At 43.8% G+C, this 14,031-nt stretch overlaps 1 protein-coding gene across 3 annotated transcripts in view; it reads right to left on the bottom strand.

Annotated features, from left to right (window-relative positions):
* Positions 1 to 14,031, bottom strand: part of aldh1a3 (aldehyde dehydrogenase 1 family, member A3) — a 153,080-nt gene that overhangs the window by 71,162 nt on the left and 67,887 nt on the right. For 2 of the 3 annotated variants that reach the window (XM_048563155.2, XM_048563153.2), the window contains exon 3: positions 9,003 to 9,143. The exons of the other annotated variant lie outside the window; for it this stretch is intronic. In XM_048563155.2, the coding sequence (XP_048419112.1) occupies positions 9,003 to 9,143 (141 nt within the window). The remainder of the gene's footprint in view (positions 1 to 9,002; positions 9,144 to 14,031) is intronic. 3 annotated transcript variants of the gene reach the window in all.

A 14,031-nucleotide genomic window follows, 5' to 3' on the forward strand; every position in this document is an offset into this window, starting at 1 on the left:
TCCTTGTTTTCAAATACTTCCATGTTTTTGCTCCTCACTATTTCTGCCACTATTCACCTCATTCCTCTTTATCTCTGTAACCTCTTCACTCCCCCATCTCTATAGTTTCCTCACTCTTCCATATCTATTTGCCTCTATGACTCCATCTCGGTAATCTCACCCCTATATCTCTGAACTTCTCACTGCCCTGTCTCTGTAATCTCCTCACTCCACTATCTCTGCAATCTCATCCTTTCCCTTATCTTTGTAATCTCCCCCCACTCTCAATCTTTTCCATCTCCTTTAGTTCCACAATGCCCTGAGATATCAGAGCTGCTGTAATTCTAGCCTCTTGAGAATGCTTGATTTTTATTGCTCTCTCATTGCTGGTTGTGTTTTCAGCTATCTGGGTCCTAAACTCTCAAATTTTCTCCTCAATTTCCATCACTCTCCAAATCTCCTCCAATATTATCATTAAAATTAATCTTTTCTCAGTCAATTACACAAATATCTGTTTATCTGAGCCAGTGTCAAAGTGATAGTATTCCAATAAAGCATCTTGTATTGCTTTGTAATGTTAATGGAGCTATATAATAGTAATTGTTCCTTCAGCCTCCTGAACCCAGGCAATCACAAGACACAGGCAGATGTATGATGAACTCTCACCTGGAAGGCTGCAGCTACAACAAAACCTGGGAAACTTGATACAATCCAGGTTCAGGAGATTGCCTTAATATAGGTCACAGTTCTCAATATCCACCCCTCCACCTTCAGCTCACTCTGGCTGTAGTATATATCATTTGCAGATTGTCTGCAATAACTCACAGCAGTCAGGGTACATCAATTGCACTTCCCTTTCCTGTGAACTTATAAACTGAAAGCCACAAGAGCTGCAAAGCCATGGGAACACATTACCTCCAAGTCACACAGTACCTTGACCTGGATATTTATCACTGTTTCTTCATGGCCGCTAGGTCAATACTCTGGAGACCCCAATTCCAACAGTACTGTGAGAGCACACTCACCACACAGAACAATACAGTTCAGAAGGCCCAAGTGCAACTAATGTTGGGGAATAAATATTTCCTCATCCACTATTTGTGATTAACTAAAAATTTCTAGCTTTCATTTAATCACCTGTGGGATTAGTTACCTTTGATCAGATTGATTATTAGGCACACCTGCACATCCAGGCATACAAAAATAAAGGCACAAGCACACACTCACACATATACCTATTGTTAAACACACATGTATAATCACCTACATTCACAATATGTTGCATTCATAGGTACATAAACATTGGTGCAAGCACACAGACATGCATATGCAATGTTGAAAGATATGCATCCATGCACAGGCACGTGTAGATACGAAAACATACGTTTTCACAAATCTGGGATGGGCACATGCACAACTAGAAACACATGTGTAATGGTACTTTGTGACACTTCACTCAGGGAGACTGAGTTGCTTTCTCAACAGGCACTTCATATATTGGTACAAACTCTTATGGGCATTAACTGTAGCATACGTCTGGGATCTGTTATCTAACCACAATTGCAAGAACGTACAGCCCACGTCCAGCTATGTAGTGGACAGCTCCCCTGCCAGATTTGCATATAAATCCTCTATGTGAGGGATTGGGTATTTTTCAGCTGCAAAAAGCAGTTTGCCATTTGTTTGAATTCCCCACAAAGGCTGACTGACTTATCAGACTTCAAAATCGATATCACCATGCTGCCCATTCCACAAACTGTATTGATTATTCTTTTGCTTTCCAGCCCTCTGATTTCTGCCTCTACTTTTGCCTTTACAGCAAATGGCACTGGGTGGGCCTTGCAGAATCGTGGAGTTGCTTCCTGGTCAACATACAAGGTGACAGTCCCTAGACCTTCCTGAAAAACTTCTGGATATTTAATTAGGACTTCACTCAGGCAGTCATTTTCTATTTGAAAAATGCTATGCCAGTTTAGGTGAAGCTTTCTTAATCAATACCACCCCGTCAGGCTTGGGCCTGAGCCTTTTACCACCATCAGTGGTAACTGAACTAGCTGCTTCTGATAAGAGACTGGAACCCAAGTTTTACCCTTAATCTGTAAACGTTCCCCAGTACAGGCTCCCAGTCTTGCCAAGGTCCTGAGCAAACAGATAGGTTTGAGTCCAGAGTGAACTTTGTTAAAGACTGGTTCTACGATCACTGCGTCATATCGACCTCCATTAGAACTGAGTGACCATTTAACCAGACATTTGTTTAATTGACAAAAGCAGAAATTGCTGGAAAAGCTCAGCAGGTCTGGCAGCATCTGTGAACAAAAAAAGTCAGAGTTAACATTTTCAGTTGAGTGTCCCTTCCTCGTGTGACCAAGTTGATATTGTCCACCCCATATGCTTTTTTTAATGGGATGCGGGCATCACTGGCTAGGCAACATTTATTGCCCATCTGTAATTGCCCAGAGGGTAGTTGAGAGTCAACCACAATGCTGTGGGTTTGGAGTCACATATAGGCCAGACCAGGTAAGGATGGCAGTTTCCTTTCTTAAAGGACATTAGTGAATCAGATGGGTTTTTCCTGACAATCAACAATGGATTCATGGTTATCATTAGACTCTTAATTCCAGATATTTATTGAATTCAAATTCCACCATCTTCCATGGTGGGATTTGAACCTGGGTCCCCAGAACATTATCTGCATTTCTGGATTAACACTCCAGTGATAATACCACTGGGCCATACCCTCCATCTAAGGATGCCCCGAAGCATGGTACATTGGCGAGACTACGCAGATACTATGACCATGGATGAATGGACACCACACAACAATCACTGCCCAGGATGTTCTCTCCCAGTAGGAGAACATTTCAGGGGACAAGAACATTTAGCCTCCAATCTTCAGATAAGCATCCTCCAAGGTGGACTTTGAGATACACAACAATGCAAAATCGCTGAGCAGAGGTTCATATCCAAGTTCTATATACATGAGGGAGGGGTTCAGATCTTTGGGACATTGGAACCGGCTCTGGGAGAGATGGGGCTATTACAAATTGGATGGTCTACACCTGGGCAGGACTGGAAACAATGTCCTTGCAGGTGCTTTCGCTAACGCTGTCGGGGAGGGTTTAAACTAATGTGACAAGGGGATGGGAACTAAATGAGGAGGTTAGTGGACGGTAAGGCGGTAGTAACTAAAGCCTGTGAGGAACTAGGTAATGAAGTCAGTGTGACTAAGGGGAAGAGTAGGCAGGGGGCAGATGATGAATGCAAAGGGACAGGTGCTCTGAGGTGCATTTGTTTTAATGCGAGAAATGTAGTAGGTAAGGCAGTTGAATTTAGGGCTTGGATTAGTACCTGGGATGTTATTGCTATGACTGAGACTTGGTTGAGGGAAGGGCAAGATTGGCTAAATATCCCAGGATATAGATGCTTCAGGTAGGATAGAGACGGAGGTAAAAGGAGTGGAGGAGGTCAGAGAGGATATCACAGCTGTGCTGAAAGAGGCCACCATGGAGGACTCAGGCAGTGAGGCAATCTGGGCAGAGCTCAGAAATAGGAATGGTGCATTAACAATGTTGGAGCTGTACTACAGGCCTCCCAACAACAAGTGTGAGAAGGTGGTACAAATATGTAGACAGATTATGGAAAGATGTAGGAGCAACAGGGTGGTGGTGACGGGAAATTTTAACTTTCTCAACATTGACTGGGATTCACTTAGTGTTAGGGGTTTAGATGGAGCAGAATTTGTAAGGAGCATCCAGGAGGGTTTAGATGGAACAGTATGTAAATAGTCCAACTTGGGAAGGGACCATACTGGACCTGGAGTTGGGGAGTGAGCCTGGCCAGGTGGTTGAAGTTTCAGTAGGGGATTACTTTTGGAATAGTGATCACAATTCCATAAGTTTTAGAATACAGATGGACAAAGACGAGAATGGTCCGAAAGGAAGAGTGCTGAATTGGGGGATGGTCACCTATACCAAGATTTGACAGGAGCTAGAGAATGTGGATTGGGACGAGCTGTTTGAGGGTAAATCCACACTTGATACATGGGAGGCTTTTAAAGAGAGGTTGATTAGAGTGCAGGACAGACATGTCCCTGTGAAAACGAGGGATAGAAAGGGCAAGATTAGGGAACCATGGATGACAGGTGAAATTGTGAGACTAGCAAAGAGGAAAAAGGAAGCTTGCATAAGGTCTAGGCGACTGAAAACAGACAAAACTTTGGAAGAATATTGGGAATGTAGGGCGAATCTGAAATGAGGAAATAAGAGGGCTAAAAGGGGTCATGAAATATCTTTAGCAAACAGGGTTAAGGAAAATCCCAAAGCCTTTTATTCATACATAAGGAGCAAGAGGGTAACTAGAGAAAGGGTTGGCCTACTCAAGGACAAAGGAGGGAAGTTATGCGAGGAGTCAGAGAACATGAGTGAGATTCTTCATGAATACTTTGTGTCAGTATTCAACGAGGAGAGGGACATGACAGATGTCGAGGTTAGGGATAGATGTTTGATTACTCTAGGTCAAGTTGGCATAAGGAGGGGGTAAGTCTTGGATATTCCAAAAGGCATTAGGGTGGACAATTCCCCGGGTCCGGATGGGATCTATCCCAGTTTAGTGATGGAAGCGAGAGAGGAAATAGCTGGTACCTTAACAGATATCTTTGCAGCATCCTTGAGCTCGAGGTCCTGAAGGATGGGAGAATTGCTAATGTTGTCCCCTTGTTTAAGAAGGGTAGCAAGGATAATCCAGGAAATTATAGACTGGTGAGCCTGACGTCAGTGGTGGGGAAGCTGCTGAAGAAGATACTGAGGGATAAGATCTATTTACATTTGGAAGAAAATGGGCTTATTAGTGATAGGTAGCATGGTTTTGTGCAGGGAAAGTCATGTCTTACCAAGTTGATAGAATTCTTCAAGGAAGTGACAAAGTTGATAGATGAGGGAAAGGCTGTGGATGTCATAGACATGGACATCAGTAACGTGTTTGATAAGGTTCCCCATGACAGGCTGATGGAGAAAGTGAAGTCGCATGGGGTCCAGGGTGTACTAGCTAGATGGATAGAGAACTGGCTGGGCAACAGGAAACAGAGGGTTGTAGTGGAAGGGAGTTTTTCAAAATTGAGAACTGTGACCAGCGGTGCTCCACAGGGATCCGTGTTGGGACCACTCTTTTTTGTCATATACATACACGATCTGGAGGAAAGTATAGATAGTCTGATTAGCAAATTTGCAGATGACACTAAGATTGGTGGAGTAGCAGGCAGTGAGGGGGACTGTTGGAGAATGCAGCAGAATATAATAGAGTTGAGAGTTGGGCGGAGAAATGGCAGATCGAGTTCAATCCAGGCAAATGTGAGGTAATGCATTTTGGAAGATCAAATTCAAGACCGAACTATACAGTAAATGGAAAAGCCCTGGGGAAAATTGATACACAGAGAGGTCTGGGTTTTCAGGTCCATTGTACGCTGAAGGTGGCAACGCAGGTCGATAGAGAGGTCAAGAAGGCATGCAGCATGCTTTCATTCATCGGACAGGGTATTGAGTACAAGAGTTGGCAGGTCATGTTGCAGTTGTATAGGACTTTGGTTCAACCACATTTAGAGTACTGTGTACAGTTCTGGTCACCACATTACCAAAAGGATGTGGATGTTTTGGAGACGGTGCAGAGGAGGTTCGCCAGGATGTTGCTTGATATGGAGTCTGCTGGCTATAAAGTGAGGTTGAGTAGATTATGATTATTCACATTAGAAGGACAGAGGTTGAGGGGGGACCTGATTGAGGTCTACAAAATCATGAGAGGTATAGACAGGATGGATAGCAAGAAGCTTTTTCCCAGAGTGGCAGACTCAATTACTAGTGGTCACGATTTCAAGGTGAGAGGGGAAATGTTTCAGGGAGATATGCGTAGAAAGTTCTTTACGCAGAGGGTGGTGGGTGCCTGGAACGCGATGCGAGTGGAGGTGGTAGAGGCGATCTTTAAGAAGTATCTAGACAGATACATGAACGGGCAGGGAGCAGAGGGATACAGATTTTTGGAAAATAGGCAACAGGTTTAGATAAAGGATCTGGATTGGCGCAGGCTTGGAGGGCTGAAGGGCCTGTTCCTGTGCTGTAATTTTCTTTGTTCTTTGTTCTTTGAGGACAGCCTCAATTGAGATCTTCGGTTCATGTTGTACTATGGGTGACCCCACCACAACATATACTCACACACACACACACACACACACACACACACACACACACACACACACACACACACACATACACATGTGCAAATACACTCTCACACAAACACACTCACACACATACACTCTTAGACCCTCTCTCAAACACATACTCTCTTTCACAGACTCTCACACACACACACTCACATATATACACTCCTTCACACTCACATTCTGAAGCACACACACACACATGCACACACTCTCTTTCTCTCTCTGTCTTTCTCACACATAGACACACAAGTACACACACACACACACACACACACACACACACACACACACACACACACACACACAAACATAGGCACAAACACTTGCCCATGCACAGACTTGCACACACACACACACACGCACACACACACACACACACACACACACACACACACACACACACACACACACACACATATGCACGCACACACGCATTATTTCATTCACAATGTTTATGTAGTTGTAGATACATTCTGTTTTGCTCAAAATAAACCTGACCAGAGTTTAAAACATAGAAGGATTCTAAGCAATACCTCATTCCTAAAATTCATTGTCTGACCTGAGATGTCACTTTTAGCATACAGTGATAAAACCTTTAATTATCACAAGACAATGACTTGAGAGGAATCTGGAGTTTGCATTTTAATCAATAGTTTCCTTCCTAACTGATTAAAGATTCAACAAGAAGTGGCCAGTTTTAAGGTTGTTGCCTTTCTGCTTACAAATTTTGTGCCTTTTACCCTCTCTCACATTACGTCTCAGATAAACCTGTTGGACTATAACCTGGCGTTGTGTGAATTTTGACTTTGTCCACACCAGTCTAACACCTACATCTCCACATTCGGAAATAAATCCACAGAGGCCAGTGTCCCGTCACCTAGTCACCTTGTTTTTATATGTGGAAATACTTGACTCTCATCCAGTTCCATGAGAGCCAGCTCTCAGAGTATCAGAATGTCTGACACCCATCCGTTTAGCTCTCAGGTGGTGTCAGGCAGATTAACTGCCCCAATTAGGGAACTCATATTATATGAGGTCCATCTGGTTGATCATGTTACAGTCACTACCACAGTCCTTGACAGCAAGGCCACATTCACTAGGTATCGTACCAAGAGGCCCTGGCAAAATAGGAATAATCGGGTATCAGGGACTAACTCTCCACTGGTTGCAGTCAAACCTGGCATATAAGAAGATTATTATGGTTGCTGGAGGACAGTCATCACAGCTTGAGAACATTTCTGTAGAAGTTCCTCAGCCCAACTATCTTCAGCTGCTTCATCAATGACCTTCCTTCCATCATATGGTCAAAAGTGGGGATGTTTGCTGATGATTGCACAACTTTCAGAATCACTCACAAATCCTCAGATACTGAAGCAGTCCATGCTCAAATGCATCAAGATCTGGACAATATTTAGATTTGGGCTGACATATGGTATTTATGCCACACAGATATGATGCAATGACCATCTCCAATAAGAAACAGTCAGACCACTGCCACTTGACATTCAATGGTGTTACCATCACTGAATCTCCCCAGTCAACATCCTGGGTGGGTTACCACTGATCAGAAACTCAATTGCACCTCACCACATAAACACAGTGGCTACAAGAGTAGGTCAGAGGCTAGGAATACTGCAGCAAGTAACTCACCTCTTGAGTCCCTAAAGGCTGGTCCATCATTTACAAGGCACAAGTCAGGAGTATGATGGAATACTCCCCACTTGCCTGGATGGGTGCAGCTTCAACAGCATTCAAGAAGCTAGGCACGATCCAGGGCAAAGCAGCTATTTGATTGGTATCATATCCACACGCATCGAATCCCTCCAACACCGACACTCAGTAGAATCAATGTGCTTTATCTACAAGATGCACTGCAGGATTTTACTATTGATCCTTAGGTATTACCTTCTAATCTCATCACCACTTCCAACTAGAAGGACAAGGGTAGCAGATACATGGGAACACTACCCCCTGCAAAATTCTCGACAAGCCACTCACCATCCTGGCTTGGAAATATATCACTGTTCCTTCACTATCACTGTGTCAAAATCCTGCAATTCCCTTCCTAAGGGCACATGGACTGTGGCAGTTCAAGAAGTTGGCTCACCAAGGCCAACTAAGGATGGGCAATACATGCTGACTCAGTACATGTCCCATGAGTATACAAATTTAAAAAAAAGAAAAATTAAGCAGCTGAAATGGCCCTTGAAATGAAAATTTCCAGTTGTATTCAAGAGGGAGAAGATTCCCAGGAAAGTGAGTGCATCACACTCACTCACGATTAATCCTTTAAATTTCAGTTATTTTCCTCTGGCCTTTCCAATCGCTGCAAACAGAGTAACTCCACAGGAAATTCATGTCAACAAGAGATGCAGAAACTGGTATTAATTCCAGGATGGACTTTGTGTCAATCTTGTCAGTTATCCTTTATTCCATAAAGTGCATTATTTAACTATTCTCGATGAATCTTTAATGGCATTTTTATCATTTCTTTATGGAAACAATTTTTTACATTATCCAACCAACAATATTTGAACCCTTTTAGATATTAAATACAATATCATTGTCACAATAATTGCTAATTATTGTCAGTATTTCTCTAAGACATAAAACAATGCTAATATTCTGTATGGAATAATCAATTGAAGTGCAAGTTCACTAAAAACTAGTCAATTGGGGAAATAGAATATTTAATCGAACTGATACCATAATAAAACACTGGAGCTGAAACTCAGTCTAGAATACATCAGTGGTTTAATTCTTGTATTCCTAGTTTGAGAATGTATATCTTATATGATCTCATTTTACTTACAGCCAGAATGTGTCGGTCTCGCTCAATGAGGTCAGCCCATTTATATAAAAGCTGTCCTCTGGCTGATGTATCCAGATTTCTCCATGGGGATCCTGGCTGGAAAGCTTCTCTTGCTGCTTCCACTGCTTTGTCCACATCAGGCTGGGAATGAAGACCAGTGGCAACATGTTAATGCTCTGTCACTACAGCATTGTCACTAATTACCCTGAAACATATTGAGGAGAACTTCACCTTGATCAACCCTGGCTTTCTACAGTGATGTCAACCTCTAATAATCTGTACTGTGGCAGACTGCTTACCTTATGTGAATATAGCACGTAAAGTGACTGACTGCTTACCCATACAGGAGCAGATAGCTTACCCAATATGGTAATGCTGCATACAGGGCAGTCTGCCTACTCCATATGGGAAAACCCCTCACAGGGGGAGTTCAGTTATCCCGTGTGGTAATACCTCTTATAAGGGCAGACCAGTTACATCTACTGTTTAAGATGAATGGAGATAATGTTCTCAATCCTGTTGGTCTGTTTGCCTCCAAATAATATATCTTCAAAACTAACGGACAAATTTCAATAAACTTTGGTAGAGAGTAAATGACCAAAGGAAGAATGAACCAGTTTTTGGTAAAAATGTGGATTTAGATCTGAATCCTGGATCCTTTCAAATGATTCATTCACATTTTTGATTATTTGGTGTATTGATAATATGTTTAGAATATTGTGGATAGTTTAATTTAGAGTGTTGTTGATTGTTTTAGATTACCATGGGTTTGTTCAGCTGCTGTGGTGCAATTTATCACAGCTGTCAAATTATGAGCAGAGTTTTCAAAGCAGGTTCTTGGAACAAAGGCCTGAACTGTCTCCATCCACTACCTCCACTTGGTTGAGCTTGTTCATGCCTTGAACAACTTCCCTTTTAAACTCCTCTCACTTTCTTCAGGTCAAAGGGGTGGCCATGGGTACTTATATGGGCTCCAGTTATGCTTGTCTCTTTGTAGGGCATGTGGAATATTCCTTTCTCCAGTCCTAGTCCCAGGCCCCATCCACAAATCTTTCTCCTCAAATTGAAGATATCATCAGTGCTGCTTCCCTCACTCATCTGGAATTAGAAAAGTTCATTAATTTAGCTTCCAATTTTCACCCCACTCACAGCTTTACCTGACATATCTCTGATTCCTCCCTTCCCTTTCTCACCATCTCTGTTTCTATTTCTGGGGATAGAGTGGCCAACAATATCCATTATAAACCCACTGACTCCCACAGTGACCTGGATTATACATCCTGGCACCCTGCTTCCTGTAAAGACTCTATTCCATTTTCTCTGTTCCTCCGACTCTGTTGCAAATGTTCTGGCAAGGCCAACTTCAACAAGGGAACCTCCAAAACGGAAGATTCCCTAGCGCCATTGTTGACACGGCCCTCAGCTGGATCCGACCCATCTCTCACAATTTGGCCCTTATCCCCCCTCTTCCCTTCCACAAAAGCGGTACAGTGCTCCTTATCCTTACCTACCATCTCACCAACGTCCACATCCAGAAAAGATGCCACCACCAGACACATTTTCACCTCCCCTCCCTTGTCTGCCTTCCACAGAGGCCATTCCCTCCGAGACACCCTGGTCCACACCCCTTCTGTCTTAACATCCCCCCCACAGCCCCATGGCACCTTCCCAGCAACTGCCGAAGGTGTAACACCTATCATTTACCTTCTCCCTCCTCAGTATCCGAGGCCCCAAACATATCTTCGAGGTGAAGCAGCAGTTTACCTGCACTTCACACAATCTAGTCCGGAGTAGCATGGTGGCTCAGCATTAGCACTGCTGTCTCACAGCACCAGAGACCCAGGTTAAATTCCAGCCTCGGGCATGGGTCTGTGTGGAGTTTGCAAGTTCTCCCTGTGCCTGTGCGAGTTTCTTCCAGGTGTTCTAGTTTCCTCCCACAGTCCAAAGACGTGTAGATTAGGTGGATTGACCATGATAAATAGCCCATAGTGTCCAGGGATGTGTAAGTTAGGTGGATTAGCCATGGGAAATACAGGGATAGGGTGAGTGGATGAGTCTGGGTGGGCTGGTCATTGGACAGATGGTGTGGAGTTGTTGAGTTGAATGGCCTCTTTACACACTGTAGGGATTCTATGATTCTACTGCATTTGTTGCTCAAAATGTGGTCTCTTTCTACATTGAGGAAAGGAAGTGTAGACTGTGTGACCACTTCGCGGAATACTTACATTCTGAATGGAAAAAAAAAGACCATGAACTTCCACTTGCCTGCCCCTTTAAAACACTGCTCTGTTCCCTGGCACAAGCTGGAAAAACATCACCTCATTTTCTGGTTAAGTACTCTGCAGCCCTCTGGGCTCAATATTGAGTTCAATAACTTTAGGACTTGAGCTATTCCGAGTCCTTACCCAACCCCATATGCATACCAGGCCTTGTTAACACATAGTCAGCTATTACACACAACCCATTGTTAGCCACTACTAGTCCTCGTTCTTTGCCATTCACACTCCTGGCCAGATCGTCATCCACTTCTTTGTCAGTCCAACTATTCTCTCTCTTTAGGCTCTGTCTGAACCTATCATTTATTCCTTACACCCCTCACTGTTGTAGGAAAAGTTTTGGAAAGGATTATAAGAGGTAGGATTTATAATTATCCAGCTGCCTGGACTGGAGGGCTTGTCTTACGAGGAGAGGTTGACTGAGCTCGGACTTTTCTCTCTGAAGAGAAGTAGGAAGAGAGGTGACCTGATCGAGGTGTACAAGGTAATGAGAGGCATGGATAGAGTCGATAGCCAGAGACTTTTCCCCAGGGCAGGATTGACTGCCACGTGGGGTCATAGTTTTAAGGTGTTAGGAGGAAGGTATAGAGGAGACGTCAGAGGGAGGTTCTTCACCCAGAGAGTTGTGAGTGCATGGAATAGTTTACAAGTGGTAGTCGTGGAAGCAGAGTCATTAGTGACATTTAAGCAACTGCTGGACATGCATATGGACAGCAGTGAATTGAGGGGAATGTAGGTTAGGTTATTTTATTTTTGGATTAGGAATATTCCACGGCACAACATCGTGGGCCGAAGGGCCTGTACTGTGCTGTACTTTTCTATGTTCTATGTTCTATGTTCTAAGCAACAATTTGATTGGAGATAGTCAGCATGGATTCGTCGAGGGCAAGCCGTATCCCACAAACCTCATTGAGTTTTTTGAGAAGGTGACCAAGCATGTGGATGAGGGAAGGGCAGTTGACATGGTGTAGATGGACTTCAGTAAAACCTTTGATAAGGTTCCACATGATAGAGTATAGGAGAAAATGCAGAGGCATGGGATTGAGGGAGATTTAGTAGTTTGGATTAGAAACTGGCTTTCTGTAAGAAGGCAACAAGTGGTGGTTGATGGAAAATATTCAGCCTGGAGTCAGGTCATGAGTGGTGTGCCTCAAGGATCTGTTTTGGGACCACTGCTGTATATCATTTTTATAAATGACTTGGACGCAAGCATAGGTGGATGGGTTAGTAAGTTTGCAGATGACACTAAAGTCGGTGGAGTGGTGGACAGTGTGGAAGAATGTTGCAGGTTGCAGGGAGACTTGGATAAACTGCAGAATTGGGCTGAAAGGTGGCAAATGGAGTTTAATACAGATAAATGTGAGGTGATTTACTTTGGGAGGAATAATAGGAAGGCAGAATACTGGGTCAATGAAAAGTTTCTTCGTAGTGTGGATGTGCAGAGGGATCTTGGTGTCCATGTACATAGATCCCTGAAAGTTGCCACCCAGGTCGGTAGTGCTGTTAAGAAGGCTTATGGTGTGTTAGGTTTTATTGGTAGATGGATTGAGTTCCAGAGCCGTGATGTTATGCTGCAACTGTAAAAAACGCTAGTGCAGCCTCATTTGGAGTATTGCGTGCAGTTCTGGTCACCCCATTACAGGAAGGATGTGGAAGCATTGGAAAACGTGCAGAGGAGATTTACCAGGATGTTGCCTGGTCTGGAGCGCAAGCCCTATGAAGAAAGGCTGAGGGACTTGGGTCTGTTCTCATTGGAGAGAAGGAGGCTAAGAGGGTATTTAATAGAAACATACAAGATGATCAGAGGATTAGTTAGGGTGGACAGTGAGAGTCTTTTTCCGAGGATGATGACTTTAGCTTGTACAAGGGGGCATAGCTACAAATTGAGGGGTGATAGATTTAAGACAGATGTCAGAGGCAGGTTCTTTACTCAGAGAGTGGTAAGGGCGTGGAACGCCCTGCCTGCCAATGTAGTTAACTGAGCCACATTAGGGGCTTTTAAACAGTCCTTGGATAAGCATATGGGTGATGACGGGATAGTGTAGGGGGAGGGGCTTAGATTAGTTCACAGGTCGGCGCAACATCGAGGGCTGAAGGGCCTGTTCTGCGCTGTATTGTTCTATGTTCTATGTTCTACATTCACCTGCCCCTAGCCTCTATATAGAAACCAATATTTTCCTAGTTACATAAAAACCTAAAGAAATGTGGATGCTGTAAATCAGGAACAAAAACAAAGTTGCTGGAAAAGCTCAGCAGGTCTGGCAGCATCTGTGAAGATAAAAACAGAGTTAATGTTTCAGGTCCGGTGACTCGTCCTCAGAACTGCTAGCTATCATGGAGAAGTACTGATTCATTAGCTAAGGGAGGACGGTACGTGCTGGTCAGCAAGAGTTTTCCTTGTCCATGTTTAACCTGAAGCTATGAGATTTCATGAGGTCAGAGTCAATGTTGGAGATTCCCAGGGCAACTCTGTCTTAACTGTTTACCAGTGTGCCATCATCTCGGTACGGTGGCTCAGTGGTTAGCACTGCAGCCTCACAGCGCCAGGGACCCAGGTTCGATTCCAGCCTCGGCAACTGTCTGTGTGGAGTTTGCATGTTCTCCCTGTGTCTGCGTGGGTTTCCTCCCACAGTCCAAAAATGTGCATGCTAAGTGTATTGGCCATGCTAAATTGCCCATAGTGTTCAGGGGTGTGTGGGTTACAGGGGGATGGGTCTGGGTGGAATGCTTCAAGGGGCGGTGTGGACCTGTTG

The sequence above is a fragment of the Stegostoma tigrinum genome, chromosome 33, assembly GCF_030684315.1.
Source record: "Stegostoma tigrinum isolate sSteTig4 chromosome 33, sSteTig4.hap1, whole genome shotgun sequence".
In the NCBI taxonomy this organism is placed as follows: Eukaryota; Metazoa; Chordata; class Chondrichthyes; order Orectolobiformes; family Stegostomatidae; genus Stegostoma; species Stegostoma tigrinum.